Genomic DNA, 17,506 nt, shown 5'->3' on the forward strand with positions numbered 1-17,506 from the left:
CCACCTTTCAATACTGTTGCACTGGGGATTAAGTTTCCAACACATGAATTTGGGGGGACACCTTCAAACCATAGCATAGGGTAAACGTAGCAAACGACTGCTCTGGGTTCTTCTTCTTGGGTGGAGGTAAGGTTGTGGAGGCATTGGAATCTTTTGTATTTGAGGCCGGGCACAGTGGCTCACACCTGTAATCCCAATTCTTTGGGAAGCCAAGGCAGACAGATCACTTGAGGTCAAGCATTCGAGACCAGCCTGGCCAACATGGTGAAACCCCATCTCTACTAAAAATAGCCAGGCATCGTGGCACGTGCCTGTAACCCAAGCTACTTGGGAGGCTGAGGCAGGAGAATCGCTTGAACTGGGGAGGCGGAGGTTGCAATGAGCAGAGATGGCGCCATTGCACTCCTGCCTGGGAGACAGAGCGAGACTCCGTCTCAAAGAGAAGAATCAGCTGGGCACGGTGGCTCACGCCTGTAATCCCAACACTTTGGGAGGCTGAGGTGGGTGGATCATTTGAGATCAGGGGTTCGAGACCAGCCTAGCCAACATGGCAAAACCCCATCACTACTAAAAATACAACAATTAGCTGGGTGTGGTGGTGGGCGCCTGTATCCCAGCTACTTGGGAGGCTGAGGCAGAAGAATCGCTTGAATCCAGGAGGCGGAAGCTGCAGTGAGCCGAGATCACCCCACTGCACTCTAGCCTGGGTGGCAGAGAGAGACTCTGTCTCAGAGAAAAAAAAAGAATCTTTCATATTTCAAAATTGAGACTGTCTCACCCAAAATCATCACCACCCTCCCTCTCCCTATTCGGAAACTTTTGAGTCAGGATGGAGGAAGAAGGGATCTTTTGTGTCTGAGCATGTATTCTTTTATTTTGCTTTTTTAGAAAGCTCTAAAAGGATTTGGGGCGGGGAGGTATGCAAACTGAAGTGTTCTTGAGCATTGTTGATGATGGTGAACGTTGATTAAGATCTTCGTGGGTCAGGCGGGCACGGTCGCTTGCGCCTATAACCTTAGCTGCTCAGTGAGTCTGAGGTGGGAGGATCGTTTGGGCCCAAGAGTTTGAGACCAGCCTGGGCAACCTTGTGAGATCCTGTCTCGAAAAGAAAAAGAAAAATTAGCTGGGCGTGGTGGCACGTACCTATAGTCCCAGGCTAGGGTGGGAGGATCACTTGAACCCAGGAGTTTCCAGGTTACAGTGAGCTATGATTGTGCCACTGCACTCCAGCCTGGGTGACAGAGCAAGACCCCATCTCTAAAAAAATTAATTATCTTTCTACTGGAGTTTTGTTTGGGATTTATTTGGTTTAGTTCTGTTACAATTCCTTTTTTTCACCTGTTTGATTTTTCAGAAGTTAACCCTCTGGGTGAAGCATTGATGAAAGCTTTGGTAAGCCAAAGTGCCCCTAAAACCAATGAGAACAAGAAGGGATCTGAGTGCAGAGGCCCTTGGGAGCTTTGAGGGATACATTGCTGTATGTTGTCTCTTGTTTTGCCCGGTTTTTGCAACTTGCATGTGACTCATTGCTGTACCCCATGATTCACTAGTTCTTTGATTTCGGAAGAGGAGTATAGGGACAGTAGAAAAACGAAGGAAAACTATTATATTATAGTTAAAGAAGGTTGTAGATCGCCTGTGTAGCCAGCATCTCCTTAGTGAGAGCTTTATTTTTCATTCTCCCCTGAAGGGTGATCACTTTAAAAGACATGGAAGTATTCAACTTAATTTTATTTTGGGGGTTTACACAAACTGGTCTAACAACTTTGATTGGCTTGCAGGAGTGAGGGTAAATGAACGTTTATCTCGTTTGGAAACTTTACTGGAAAAACGTTAATCTGCTTGTTGTTTTTTTGTTGTTGTTTGTTTGGTTTTGGTTTTTGTTGGGTTTTTTTTTGTTTTTGTTTTTTTTGTTTTTGTTTTTTTTGTTTTTGTTTTTGTTTTTTTTGAGATGGAGTCTCGCTGTGTCACCCAGGCTGGAGTGCAATGGCGGGATCTTGGCTCACTGCAACCTCTGCCTCCTGGGCTCAAGCCGATTCTCCTGCCTCAGCCTCCCAAGTAGCTGGGATTATATGCATGCACTACCACACCCAGCTAGTTTTTGTATTTTTAGTAGAGATGGGGTTTCCTCATGTTGGCCAGGCTGGTCTCGAACTCCTGACCACAGGTGATCCACCCGCCTCGGCTTCCCAAAGTCCTGGGATTACAGACATGAGCCACTGTGCCTGGCCCAGTCTGCTTGTATTAAACCTAACATACAAAACATCAGAAGTTATTAAAGTACCCTTTAAATTTTTAAAGTGAACGCCATCCATTTAATAATCTGCATTTCCCCTCCCTAGTCAGGTGTCTTATTTTAAAGGTAAATTCAGAAACTTAATGTTTCCCCCACAGAAGATAGGGGGAGGGGGCGCGCAGGGAAACTAGTGAAAGGTAATTTTTTGCACCTAATTCAAAAGGAATAAGAAGCCAAGACCAACTTTCAAGTTTTGTTTCATTTATCAACTTTGTAGAAGTCTACCAAACAAAAAACAATTCTTAGGCAAGCTACACTTTTGAGCCATTTTTTAAAGTGGAATCCTATAACAAGATGACATTCTTAGGTGTATTTGCTCCTTGGTCCTCTGGAATGTTACATGGATATGGAATGTAAGGTTGCCCAACTGGTCTATACAGTAGGGTTGCTTAATGAATGTTTATCTTCTTAAACTATCAGCAGTGGAAAGTAAGTAGCTGCTTATCTTAAGGGCATTGCTTTGCCCTCCACATCATTATCTTATTTGAAGTGTTGCTGTAAGGCATTTTGAGTTCTCTCAGTTAATTTGTCCCAAATTTCTCCCCTCTTTAGCCTTAAACTTTCCAAATCTTTGGGGTTTGTTGCCTGTTCTTCCTCAGCTCTGAGCCTTCACCTCTGCTATCCGTTTTCATTCCATTCCCTGCCGACGGCATCTTAGGAAACTGTTCCCTGTAAGTCAGAGCATGTCAGCTTTTTAAAAAACCAACCCCTTTTAAGAAAGAACTTGCAGCCGGGCATGGTGGCTCATGCCTGTAATCCTAGCACTTTGGGAGGCTGAGGTGGGCGGATCACCTGAGGTCGGGAGTTCGAGACCAGCCTGACCAACATAGAGAAACCCCATCTCTACTAAAAATACAAAATTAGCCAGGCGTGGGGGCACACACCTAAAACCCCGGCTACTCAGGAGGCTGAGTCAGGAGAATTGCTTGAACCCGGGAGGCGGAGGTTGCAGTGAGGCGACATCGCACTACTGCACTCCTGCCTGGGGAACAAAAGGGAAACCCCGTCTCAAAAAAAAAAAGAAAAGAAAGAACTTCCTACAAACCCCTAGGGTTGTAGGCCCCTTGAGAATTGGCTTACCAAGCATAAGCCAGTAAAATTGGTACTCAAGGGTTTTCCCCATCTTTTATCTCTTCGTATTCTCCCTGTGCATGAGTGGACCCCTGTGTCAGGTAGGTGGCACCTACAATCTAGATTGTGATGGAAATTCTGTTTAGTTTCCCAGTGTTTCCAGCCTCTCCCAAAGCAAATGTCTTTTCTCTCCATTGGCCTGTATGTAGAGTTTGACATAACTCCAGAAGGAATTATCAAAAAAGTTTTTTGGAAATTACAGTTTAGAAGCCTAGCAAGTGTTTATGATGATAACTGAAGCAGTGTATCATAAATTTCCTTGATTCCGTGGTTTGGCCAGAATACTTGCTCCCCTATCCAAGGGGTGGCAGCAGAGCACACACCATACTCTCCTGTGTACTGTCTTTGATTAGCTTGTAATTTATTGGGGAAAATAGCACAAAAGTTTATGAACCAGCCTTCAAGGTAGACACCCAAACAGAATTCTGATTTTTGGAGATGTAACTTTGGCTGCCAATCTGAGAGTAGCTATTTTTGATAGTGGGAGGACTGGACAGCCAGCTCATCTACTTAGAAAGAAAACTGTTTTCTGGGCCGGGTGCGGTGGCTCACACCCGTAATCCTAGCACTTTGGGAGGCCAAGGCAGGTGGATCATGAGCTCAGGAGTTCCAGACCAGCCTGACTAACATGGTGAAACCACATCTCTACTAAAAATACAAAAATTAGAAGGCCGGGCATGGTGGCTCACGCCTGTAATCCCAGTACTTTGGGAGGCTGAGGTGGGCGGATCACAAGGTCAGGAGATCGAGACCATCCTGGCTAACATGGTGAAACCCTGTCTCTACTAAAAATACAAAAAATTAGCTGGGTGTGGTTGCATGCGCCTGTAGTCTCAGCTTCTCAGGAGGCTGAGGCAGAAGAATCGCTTGAACCCAGGAGGCAGAGCTTGCAGTGAGCTGAGATCGCACCACTGCACTCCAGCCTGGGCAACAGAGCGAGACTCTGTCTCAAAAAAAAACAATAGCTGGTGGGCATGATGGTGCATGCCTGTAATCCCAGCTACTCCAGAGGCTGAGGCAGGAGAATTGCTTAAACCTGGGAGGCGGAGGTTGCAGTGAGCCAAGATCGTGCCACCGTACTCCAGCCTGAGCAACAGAGCAAGACTCCATCCTGGGGGACGGGGTAGGGGGGAAGAAAACCATTTTCTGCCTGGAAAACTTGTGGAATTAACCACTAGGAGAAAACTTCCAGGGCAAGAGGTCCTGTTATGAGATCCCTTCCCAATGCAAATACCGAAGACACCATAGTACACATTTACGAAATTTTGCTTTATGAACATAAGCTTTCTAGGACCCAATTTGAGATATTTTCATATTTTAAACACCTGTAGTTAAAAGCTAATATAGGGGTTTATTTTTGTTCCCCTCACAGTGCTGCTTCTTTTCTTACTAGTCACTTAACACGTAAGCCCATTTAATTTGATTCTGTAACCAGCTTTCTAATTTCTTTTTCTTGCAGCTTCCACTGGACTCTGGGTGGGTGAGATTCTATTAAAGCTGGCATATTGGGCTACTGTGAGATTATGGACTCTCAGTAATTAGGGGAAAGTTTAGATGGTTCTGGCAGTCTAACTACAATATTAAACTTGTTATAATACCCTTTAAGGGTATAGATCCAATAATCTATAAGGATCTCAGGAAGTAACTTTCTTACAGTCTCGTGAAATATCAGATAGAAACAGTTTATAAAGTGATACCACATTTCTTTTTTTTTTTTTTTAAACGGAATCTCGCTCTATTGCCCAGACTGAAGTGAGTGGCATGATCTCTGCCCACTGCAACCTCTGTCTCCCAAGTTCAAGCGATTCTCCTGCCTCAGCCTTCAAAGTAGCTGGAATTACAGGCCTGTGCCACCACACCCAGCTAATTTTTATATCTTTAGTAGAGATGGGGTTTCACCATGTTGGCCAGGCTGGTCTTGAACTCCTGACCTCAGGTGATCCACCCACCTCAGCCTCCCACAGTGCTGGGATTACAGGTATGAGCTACCATGCCTGGCCAGGTGATACTACATTTTTTAGTGTGCTTTGGTTCATATCAGATCAGCCTTCGCCTTCAAGATGTAAGCCAGCTCAATTTATACTGATAGCTCTTGTACCAAAGCCAGCCTTTAGATCAGGTCAGGGCAGATTTGAGACTTCTAGTTTCCTATATGTTGTAGATTTGATTCTGTTTATACTGCTGCTTGTTCTCCTTATAAAATTATTAATAAGCCAGGCACGGTGGCTCACGCCTGTAATCCCAGCACTTCGGGAGGCTGAGGCAGGCAGATCACGAGGTCAGGAGTTCGAGACTAGCCTGGCCAACATAGTGAAACCCCATCTCTACTAAAAATACAAAAATTAGCCAGGCGTGGTGGCGCACACCTGTAGTCCCAGCTACTTGAGAGGCTGAGGCAGGAGAATCGCTTGAACCCAGGAGGTGGAGGCTGCAGCAAGCCAAGATTGCCCCACTGCACTCCAGCCTGGGTGACAGTGTGAGACTTCATCTCAAAAAAAATAAAAATTATTAATAGCTGGTTTTCTTAACATGATAAAATTAGAATTTATTGATAATTTAGTAAAAACACAAATTAATTAACTTCCAAAAATGTAAAAAAAAAAAAAAAAAAAGGAAAGGAAGGAAGAAAAGAAAGAAAGAAATATCCTGGCCAGGGGCACGGTGGCTCATGCCTGTAATCCCAGCACTTTGGGAGGCCGAGGCAGGCGGATCACAAGGTCAGGAGATCAAGACCATCCTGCCCAACATGGTGAAACCCCATCTCTACTAAGAATACAAAAATTAGCCGGGTGTGGTGGCGTGTGCCTGTAGTCCCAGCTACTGGGGAGGCTGAGGCAGGAGAATTGCTTGAACCCAGGAGGCGGAGGTTACAGTGAGCCGAGATCGCGCCACTACACTGCAGCCTGGTGACAGAGCGAGACTCCGTCTCAAAAAAAAAAAAAAGGAAAGAAACCTGTTATGTACTGTCTGTATCATTTCCATATATATATATAATATATGTATATACTATCTATCTATATATATATATGTATATGTACTTTTTTTAAGAGACACAGTTTCACTCTGGTTTCCAGGCTGAAGTGCAGTGGTGTGATCACGGCTCACTGCAGCCCCAACCTCTAGGGCTTAGGTAATTCTCCCACGTCAGTCTCCCAAGTAGCTGAGATTACAGGCACATACCACCATACTTGCCTAATTTTTGTAGAGACAGGTCTCACTATATTTTTCTGGTTTTGGTTTGTTGTTTTGTGACAGTCTCGCTCTGTCACCCAGTCTGGAGTGTAGTGGCACGATTTGGGCTCACTGCAACCTCCATCTCCCAGGTTCAAGCGATTCTTGTGCCTCAGACTCCCAAGTAGCTGGAATTACAGGCGTGTGCCACCATGCCCAACTTTTTTTTTTTTTTTTTGAGACAGTCTCACTCTGTCACCCAAGCTGGAGTGCAGTGGCACAATCTCGGCTCACTGCACTGCAACCTCTGCCTCCCAGGTTCAAGCAATTTTCATGCCTCAGCCTCCAGAGTAGCTGGGATTACAGGCATGAGCCACCACGCCTAGCACGCCCAGCAACTTTTTGTATTTTTAGTAGAGATGAGGTTTCACCATAGTGGCTAGGCTGGTCTTGAACTCCTGGCCTCAAGTGATCTGCCTGATTCGGCCTCCCAGAGTGCTGGAATTGCAGGTATGAGCCACCACGCCCAGCCAGGGTCTCACTGCATTGCACAGGCTGGTCTCAAAACTCCTAGGCGCAAGCAGTTCTCCTGCCTCAAGCCTCCCAAAGTGCTGGGATTACCAGTGTGAGCCACCTCGCCCAGCCTTTCCCCTTTAAAGTGCATTATTTCACTGTTTTCCCAGAGTTGTGCAACCACTAATTTAAAAATATTTTCCTTAAAAAAAGAAAAACAATATTTCCATCAACCTAAAAATCCCTGTACCCTTTAACAATCACTCTGCATTCCTCCCTCTCCTCAGCCCCTGGCAACCACTAATCTACCTTTGTCTCTCTGGAATGCCTGTTGTGAACATTTTGTGTAAATGGAACTATACAATATATGGTGGTTTTTTTGTTTTGAGACAGAGTCTCACTCTGTTGTCAGGCTGGAGTGCAGTGGTGCTGTCTCGACTCACCCACCTCCCGGGTTCAAGCGATTCTCCTGCCTCAGCCTCCCTAGTAGCTGGGACTACAGGTACACACCACCACGCCCAGCTAATTTTTTTTTTCCTTGAGACGGAGTCTAGCTCTGTCATCCAGGCTGCGGTGCAGTGGCTCGATCTCGGCTCATTGCAACCTCTGCCTCCCAGGTTCAAGCGATTCTCCTGCCTCACCCTCCTGAGTAGCTGGGATTACAGGCACACACCACTACGCCTGGCTAATTTTTGTATTTTTAGTAGAGACAGGGTTTCACCATGTTGGTCAGGATGGTCTCGATCTCTTGACCTCGTGATCCGCCCACCTTGGCCCCCCGAAATGCTGGGATTACAGGCATGAGCCACTGTGCCCTGTCTACAATGTGTGTTCTTTTGTGACAGTTTTTACTTGATGTAGTGTAAGGTTTTTTTTGTTTTTTGTTTGTTTGTTTGTTTTGAGACGGAGTCTTGCTCTTTCGCCCCGATGGACTGCAGTGGCGCTATCTCGGCTCGCTGCAAGCTCCACCTCCCGGGTTCACACCATTCTCCTGCCTCAGCCTCCTGAGTAGCTGAGACTACAGGGGCCTGCCACTGCGTCCGGCTGATTTTTTGTATTTTTAATAGAGACGGAGTTTCACCATGTTAGCCAGGATGGTCTCGATCTCCTGACCTTGTGATCCGCCTGCCTCGGCCTCCCAAAGTGCTGGGATTACAGGCATGAGCCACCGCGCCAGGCCTAAAGCACAAATTTTTGTGTGTTAACATACTTTGTCAGTTCTCTTGGGTATCTAAGAGTAGAGTGGTTGGGTCATATGGTAACTCTGTGTTTAAACTCCTAAGGACTGCCAGAGTGTTTTCCGGAAGTATTGTACCACTTAACATTCCCAGCAGCATTGAATCAAGATTTCGATTTCTTCACATGCTATGTCTTTGTAGAAATGTCTCCTTACACCCTTTGCCCATTTTTTATTTGGGTTTTTTGTTGATGAATTATGAGTTTTTACATATTCTTTATATTCTTTACATAAATCTTAAGAGATAATATGATTTGCATATATTTTCTCCCATTCTGTGTGTCTTTTTACTTTCCTAATGCTATCCTTTGAAGTTCAAAGGTCGGTTTTTTTTTGTTTGTTTTTTTTTTTTTTTGAGAATGAAAGCAAGTTGATTAGAGAAGTAAAAAAAACAAGAGAATGGCTACTCTACAGAGCAGCCTAAAAGTTTTTAATTTTGAAGGCCGGGTGCGGTGGCTCATGCTTGTAATCCCAGCACTTTGGGAGGCCAAGGCGGGCGGATCACGAGGTCAAGAGATCGAGACCACAGTGAAACTCCGTCTCTACTAAAAATACAAAAAATTAGCCGGGCGTGGTGGCGGGCGCCTGTAGTCCCAGCTACTCGGAGAGGCTGAGGCAGGAGAACGGTGTGAACCTAGGAGGCGGAGCTTGGTGTGAACCCAGGAGGCGGAGCTTGCAGTGAGCCGAGATTGAGCCACTGCACTCCAGCCTGGGTGAAAAAGCGAGACTCCGTCTCAAAAAAAAAAAAAAAAAGTTTTTAATTTTGAAATCCACTTGATGTAGATCATTTAATATTTTAAATAGTCGTTTATCTATGTTACGTCTAAACTAAGAAAAATCAGGATGAGAAAAGAAATGAAACTTACGGGAATCCTTTTTGAAAATGAATCACCTAGAATGAACTCCCCAGGTGATTTTCATCTGCAAAAAATTGAGAACTACTGTTTTGGGGAAGTGCGTGCTCTAAAAAATTTTAACTTATAGGCTGGGCGCTGTGGCTCACGCCTGTGATCCCAGCACTTTGGGAGGCTGAGGCAGGTGGATCACCTGAGGCCAGGAGTTCAAGACCAGCCTGGCCAACATGGTGAAACCCAGTCTCTACTAAAAATACAAAGAAAATTAACTGGGCCTGGTGGCACACGCCTGTAATCCCAGCTACTTGGGAGGCGGAGGCAGGAGAATTGCTTGAACCTAGGAGGCTGAGGTTGCAGTGAACTGAGATGGTGCCACTGCACTCCAGCCTGGGCAACAAGAGCGAGACTCTGTCTCAAAAAAAAAAAAAAAAAAAAAAATTTAAGTTATAATTGGACTAAGTAGTTGATTTTTAAGAATTTTTTTCTCATGGTAAAAAATACATAACATGAAGTTTACCATCTTAACCATTTACAAGTGTATAGTCAGCAGTATTAAGTACATTCACACTGTTGTACAGCCAGTCTCTAGGACTTTTCATCTTGTAAAACTAAAACAACTATTAAAAACTGCCTAGTTCCACCTTACTCCAGTTGCTGGCAACTGCAATTCTACTCTCTGTCTCTATGAACTTTAATACTCTAGGTTACCGCATGTAAGTGGAATCATACAGTATTTGTCCTTTTCTGTCTGGCTTATTTTTCTTAGCATAATGTGTTCAAGGTTCATCCATTTTGTGTGTCAGAATTTCCTTCCTTTAAGACTGAATAATATTTCATTGTGCACACACACCGCATTTTTTTGTTTGTTCATCCACCAGTGGATGCTTGGGTTGCTTCCACCTCTTGGCTATTGTGAATAATGCTGCTGTGAACATTGGTGTGCAAGTACCTGCTGTCACTCTTGGGTATATAATTGGAAGTGAAATGGCTAGATCATATGGTAATTAGGTGTTATAATTTTTTTTTTTTTTTTTATTGGAGGAGCTACCACACTTATCCCACATGGCTGTACCATTTTATATTCCCACTGGCAATGCACAAGGGTTCCAATTTCTCCACATCCTCACCAACACTTTGTTTCCTTCCTTCCTTCTTTTTTGAGACAGTCTTATACTGTTGCCCAGGCTGGAGTGCAGTGGCAAGTCATAGCTCACTGTAGTTTCTAACTCCTGGGCTTGAGTAATATTCCTGCCTCAGCCTCCTGGATAGCCTAGGGCTACAGGCCTGCATCACGTGACACCCAGCTAATTATTTATTTTTTGTACAGATGGGAGTCTCATTATGTTGCCCAGGCTGTTCTCAAACTCCTAGACAGAAGTGATCCTCCTATCTTAGCCTCCCAAAGTGCTGGGATTACAGGTGTGAGCCACTATGTTTGCTTTGCATAGAAGTAGGAATTTTCCAATGAGGTATTTCTTGACTGGTAGTGATGATAAGTGTCTTTGGAAGTTGTAGATAAAAAAGATATGTTACTGGCATTGGTGTTGAAATTTAAAGGGGGCTTAAAAATGGGTTGGTAACTGCTCAGAAGGGACCTCCCATGTGGCAGGGCCTTGATGGTGTCTTCCATAGGTCAGATTTTGGTCCCGTTTTTTAGTTCTAAAAACTTGAATTTGGTTAGGCACCCAGAATTTATCAGGCTGTCAGTCATTCCTCTTTTTAATCAAACTCAAATGTAATTAATATGTTGCCATTTAAAGAGAATGAATTTGTGAGAGAGAGTTTTTTTTTTTTTTTCTCGAGACTAAGTCTAGCTCTGTCGCCCAGGCTGGAGTGCAGTGGCACGATCTCAGCTCACTGCAACCTCCGCCTCCCGGGTTCAAGTGATTCTCGTGCCTCAGCCTCTTGAATAGCTGGGATTACAGGCACCTGCCACCATGCCCAGCGAATTTTTGTATTTTTTTTTTTTTTTTAGTAGAGACGGGGTTTCACTCTGCTGGCCAGGCTGGCCTCGAACTCCTGACCTTGTGATCCGCCAGCCTTGGCCTCCCAAAGTGCTGGGATTACAAACGTGAGCTACCGCACCCGGCCGAGAGAGAGATATTTCATAACTGGGACATTTCTGTGACTTCCAGAGTTCTCCTTTCCCATCATTAGGGTGCTAAATTCGTGATTACAAAATATGCCTAGACTTTGGAAAGACTCATTGCATCATCCTGTCATGGCATCTCCCACTCAACCACCACATTTGAAGGCTCTCTCATGGACAGATTCACTACCAAATTCCAGCCTGTTGACACTCCTTATTTATCATAGATAGCTTCTTTCTTTACCCTTAGGAAATGAGGTGTTTCTCAAGTATCCCTCCAAGTGTATTCTTTACGTAACTTATCTCACTGTTCAATCAAATTGAGCACTAGATTCTGAACACTGTTCCTAACTCTATGTATACATTCATAAACAAGACTAATATAGTCCCTACATTACTCCTTTGAGAGTGACCTGTTTCCATAACTTAGGGGGCATCTCCCTGTAGCTTGCTTTTACCAGAGAGAAGCATGAGTTTACTTACGTGATATTTAAACCCCTAATGAGTTATTCTTTCTTCCACAGCAATGGCACCAGCATGATATCATTGATCATTCCTCCCAAAGACCAGATTTCACGAGTGGCAAAAATGTTAGCGGATGAGTTTGGAACTGCATCTAACATTAAGTCACGAGTAAACCGCCTTTCAGTCCTGGGAGCCATTACATCTGTACAACAAAGACTCAAACTTTATAACAAAGGTAATCTGGAGTTTGCTGCTTTTTCTTCTCTACACATCTTGGTTATGTTTTATACTGTGATCCTGCTATGGTGCTTTGTTCACTAATGTTTCCTTAAGTCAGCCGTCATCAGTGTCTCTATGGCCTTGGTGGTTAGCTTGTTTGTTTTGTTTCGTTTTTTGTTTATTGAAAGTTAAGTAGGCCAGGCACAGTGGCTCATGCCAGTAATCCCAGCACTTTGGGAAGCTGAGGCAGGTGGATCACTTGAGGTCAGGAGTTCGAGACCAGCCTGGACAACATGGTGAAACCATGTCTCTACAAAAAATACAAAAGTTAGCCAGGCCTGGTGGCACACACCTATAGTCACATCTACTCTGGAGGCTGAGGCGGGAGAATCGACTGGACCCGGGAGGTGGGAGTTGCAGTGAGCCACTATCTCGCCGCTGCACACTAGCCTGAGTGACAGAGTGAGACGTTGTCTCAATTTTTTTTTTTTTTTTTTTGGGATGAGACAGTCTCGCTCTGTCACCCAGAGGCTGAAGTGCAGTAATCTGATCTCAGCTCACCACAAGCCTCCCAGGTTGAAGTGATTCTTCCACCTCAGCCTCTCGAGTAGCTGTGATTACAGGTGCCTGCCACCACGCCTGGCTACTTTTTGTATTTTTTTGTAGAGACAGGGTTTCACCATGTTGGCCAGGTTGGTCTTGAATTCCTGATGTCAGGTAATCCGCCCACCTCAGCCTCCCAGAGTTCTGGGATTACAGGCGTGAGCCACCACCGCGTCCAGCCTATTTAAAGAATAAATCCTACTGAAACGTCTCAGAGGAAGTTTTAAAATTAGGGAGGGAGTTCTGCCTGAGAGATTTCAAGCTTTTTCTGCTTTATTTAAATTATGACTTAAAGGGTCAGGCAGGGAAAGTAGGCTATGGGAACATTTTCTATTAATTGACGAAAAACTAGATATGGGGTAAAGTAGAAAAATTGTTTGTGTTCTTTGCAGTACCTCCAAATGGTCTGGTTGTATACTGTGGAACAATTGTAACAGAAGAAGGAAAGGAAAAGAAAGTCAACATTGACTTTGAACCTTTCAAACCAATTAATACGTCATTGTATTTGTGTGACAACAAATTCCATACAGAGGTAAGAAGTCAAACCCAGAACATTTTCATCACTCCAGAATTCTTTCCCCGTACCCATTAGCAGTCAGTCCCCTATCCCTCCCACTTACCTCTCTCATTCTAGGCAACCACTATATTTTCTTTCCATAGATATGCTTGTGCTGGACTTATTTTTTTTTTTTTTTAGGCGGAGTCTCGCTCTGTCGCCCAGGCTGGAGTGCAGTGGCATGATCTCGGCTCACTGCAAGCTCTGCCTCCCAGATTCAAGGGATTCTCCTGTCTCAGCCTCCTGAGTAGCTGGGATTGCAGGCACATGCTACCACACCCAGCTAATTTTTTTGTATTTTTAGTAGAGACGGGGTTTAACCACATTGGTCAGGCTGGTCTCAGACTTCTGATCTCGTGATCTGCCCGCCTCAGCCTCCCAAAGTACTAGGATTACAGGCATGAGCCACCCCGCCCAGCCTGGACATTTTATATAATGGAATCATACAGTTTGTGGCCTTTTGTGACTGGCTTCTTTTACTTTATACTTTTAAGGTTCCATGTGGTAGCATTCATCAGTACACTCCATCCCTTTTTATTACCAAGTAGTATTCCATTGTATACATATATGCCATATTTCATATTCTATATGTCTTTTCATCAGTTTTACATTTGGGTGGTTTGCACTGTTTGGCTGTTATGAATAATGCTGCTGTGAACATTCATGGACAAGTTTCTGTGTGACCATACATTTTCATGTTTCTTAGATTTGTGGAATTGTGTAGGTTATATAGTAATTATGTTTAACTTTTTAAGAAGTTGCTAGACTGTTTTCCAAACAGTTGTACCATTTTACAAAGCTTTTTTCAAAAAGTAAGGCAATTTACATTTATTATGACACTAGTCATTCAGCATGTTTTGAGACAGAGTCTCACACTGTCACCCAGGCTGGAGTGCAGTGGTGCAATCTTGGCCCACTGCAACCTCCATCTCCATGGTTCAAGTGATTTTTGTGCCTCAAGCCTCCTGAATAGCTGAGATTACAGGTGTGCACCACCATGCCTGGCTAATGTTTTGTATTTTTTTAGTAGAGACAGAGTTTTGCCATGTTGGCCAGGCTTGTCCCAAACTCTTGGCCTCAAGTGATCTGCTCGCTTCAGCCTCCCAAAGTGTGTGTGTGTGTGTGTGTGTGTGTGTGTGTGTGTGTGTGTTTAATTTTTGTGGGTACATAGTAGGTGTATATGGGGTACATGAGATGTTTTGATACAGGCATGCAATGTGAGCTATCACACTGTGGAAAATAGGGTACCCATTTCCTCAAGCGTATATCCATTGTGTTACAAGCAATCCAGTTATACTCTTTGAGTTATTGCACTAAGTTTTCACATAACAAATTGTAAAATTTTTAGTAGCAGAACTTAAGAACTCATTTTCCCCCCTTTCCCCATGAAACTTTTGAGTGACAAAGCTGCCATAAGATGAACTTGAACGGTGGAAAGGAAACCTCATTAGAGTGACCTAAATCAGTCAACAGTAGAACAATCAAGAATTCACAGCTGGCTCCTAGTTCATTCTCTTGCCTTTCATCAACCTAGGGAAAAACCTCTACAGTGGAATTAGAACTGACATTTGTCGACAGTTTACAGTGGATGATTTTTGCTAACTTGATGGGAAGTCCATTTATAGTTGGATCTTGGTCGACTGCATAGACAATCCAGACTGTTTTTCTCTTCACTACCACACTCTACTTACAGCAGAGGGTTTTTCGGGGAGCCTCTCAGCCACTGAAACCACTTACCTGTATCTGGTTGGATGAAAGCCGATTTTGAATCTTGTTGATTTAAACGGTGCCAGGTACCCATGTTATCTGGCTTTTGCTCACTTACTGAGTTAGCCTTGTTGGCTTTTTTCCAAACCTTAACTCCTTTTCTAAGATACTGTTTAATCTTGCTAACTTTGTACATTTTAGCTTTAACTGAGAGGGTTATATCCTGTTTATCAGGGTAATTATATATTCTAATAAGGGATATGCCTATTCCCTGATAAGCAGATTAATTAAAAACTTCAATCTACCTAACAGGTCATTTTGATAAGGCTATATTATTAACGTGCAATATTCATATTCATGTCTTTTTTTTTTTTTTCTTTTTCTTTTTTCTGACATTGAGTTTTGCTCTGTTGCCCAGGCTGGAGTGCAATGGCACGAACTCGGCTCCTTGCAACTTCCGCCTCCCGAATTCAAGTGATTGTCCTGCCTCAGCCTCCTGAGTAGCTGGGATTACAAGTGTGCACCACCACACCCAGCTAATTTTCGTGTTTTTAGTAGATGAGATTTCACCATATTGGCTAGGCTGGTCTGAAACTCCTGACCTCAAGTGATCCACCCACCTTGGCCTCTCAAAGTGCCATTGCAGGCATGAGCCACCACGCCCAGCCACAATATTCATGTCTTAATGCTAACTATCTAGCATGGTTTGTTAAAGATGGATTCTTAGTTGATCCATCTGCTTTCTAGTCAATTATTGAAGGGGCTGTTTTCTTAAAATGGAATGGTAAGGCCAGGTGTTGTGGCTCACACCTATGTAATCCCAGCACTTTGGGAGGCCAAACAGGAGGATCAGTTTATAAAAATAAAATAGAATGGGTAACAATTTCTTACTTCCAAAGAGATTGTCCCCTGGCAATTAGAGATCAACTAAGTGTGTAGTATTCCGATTCCACTGTGAGAACTCTTATCTATGTATGTCCCAGGACTGTTTCAATATTTTCTCTTTGGGAAGGCATAAATAATGGGGATATAAAGTTAACATAGAAGGAAGGTTTTCCTCATAAAACTCAGAATCACTAGCTGTAATACCTTTAAAGTCATGCTGGCTCATGCCTGTAACCCCGGCACTTTGGGAGGCTAAGGCAGAAGGATCATTTGAGTCCAAGACTTTGAGGCTGCAGTGAGCTATGATGGCTACTGCACTCCAGCCTGGCCAGCAAAGTGAGACCCTGTCTCAAAAAAAAAAAGAAAAAAAAGGAACAAGTTTAAGTTTTTTTGTTTTTTGAGACAGGATCTCTGGATCACCCAGGCTGGAGTACAGTGGCACAGTCTTGGCTCACGGCAACCTATACCTCCCAGACTGAAGCCTTTCCAAGTAGCTGGTAGGGACTACAGGCACGTGTCACCACGGCCACCTAATTTTTGTATTTTTTTGTAGAGACAGTGTTTCGCTGTGTTGCCCAGGCCAGTCTCAAACTCCTGAGCTCAAGCCATCCGCCTGCCACAGCCTCCCAGAGTGCTGGGATTACATGTGTGAGCCACCATACCCAGCTTAGAACTCTATATTATAAAACTGAAACTGTATCCATTGAGCAATAATTCCTCATTCCCCCCTTTTATCCAGCCCCTGGCAACCACCTTTTGACTTTTTGTCTCTGATTTTGATTACTCCGGGTACCTCATATAAGTGGAATCATACAGTATTTGTCCTTTTTTGACAGGGTTATTTCACTTAGCATGTATTCAAGTTTCATCCTTATTGTAGCGTGTTTCAAAATTTTCTTCCTTTTTGAGATTGAGTAGTATTAACTGCTGTATGTAATATTGCTGTAAACATGGGCATACAGATATCTTTGTGGTTTTATATTTACATGCCCATGTCAAATATGTTGAAAAGCTTCACATAGATATCATTCGTTATTTCTTTATTGGGTTCAAATTTGTCCGTAAGAGTTACATGTTTGGCCCTGCCTGGTGGCTCACGCTTGTAATCCCAGCACTTCGGGAGGCCGAGGCGGGCGGATCACGAGGTCAGGAGATCGAGACCACTGTGAAACCCCATCTCTACTAAAAATACAAAAAAATTAGCCGGGCGTGGTGGCAGGCGCCTGTAGTCCCAGCTACTCGGAGAGGCTGAGGCAGGAGAATGGCGTGAACCCAGGAGGCAGAGCTTGCAGTGAGCCGAGATTGCACCACTGCACTCCAGCCTGGGCGACAGAGCGAGACTCCCTCTCAAAAAATAAAAATAAAAATAAATAAATAAAATGAAAAAAAAAGAGTTACGTGTTTATAACTAAAGTCTATAAATTATTCCACAGAAGGTTTTTCCACAGTGCTAATAGCATGGTGAGTGGAGCGAAAGGGCTTGCATATATCCTTTCAGAGTTTTTTTGACCTTAGCAAAGCTTTGGGATTCACCGTGTGGTACTTGTGTTTGCTTTTCAGGCTCTTACAGCACTACTTTCAGATGATAGCAAGTTTGGATTCATTGTAATAGATGGTAGTGGTGCACTTTTTGGCACACTCCAAGGAAACACAAGAGAAGTCCTGCACAAATTCACTGTGGATCTCCCAAAGAAACACGGTAATACAGGAGGAGAACATGAACCCACTTACTTTGTGTCTAACAATAAGAAAACAGTATGATGGGCCGGGTGCGGTGGCT

At 43.9% G+C, this 17,506-nt stretch overlaps 1 protein-coding gene across 2 annotated transcripts in view; it reads left to right on the forward strand.

Annotated features, from left to right (window-relative positions):
- ETF1 (eukaryotic translation termination factor 1) overlaps positions 1-17,506 on the forward strand; it is a 36,266-nt gene that overhangs the window by 12,405 nt on the left and 6,355 nt on the right. For both annotated transcript variants that reach the window (XM_063642784.1, XM_055286096.2), the window contains 3 exons: positions 11,816-11,991; positions 12,971-13,110; positions 17,287-17,425. In XM_063642784.1, the coding sequence (XP_063498854.1) occupies positions 11,829-11,991; positions 12,971-13,110; positions 17,287-17,425 (442 nt within the window). In that variant the 5' untranslated portion in view covers positions 11,816-11,828. The remainder of the gene's footprint in view (positions 1-11,815; positions 11,992-12,970; positions 13,111-17,286; positions 17,426-17,506) is intronic.

The sequence above is a fragment of the Symphalangus syndactylus genome, chromosome 7, assembly GCF_028878055.3.
Source record: "Symphalangus syndactylus isolate Jambi chromosome 7, NHGRI_mSymSyn1-v2.1_pri, whole genome shotgun sequence".
Taxonomy (NCBI): Eukaryota; Metazoa; Chordata; class Mammalia; order Primates; family Hylobatidae; genus Symphalangus; species Symphalangus syndactylus.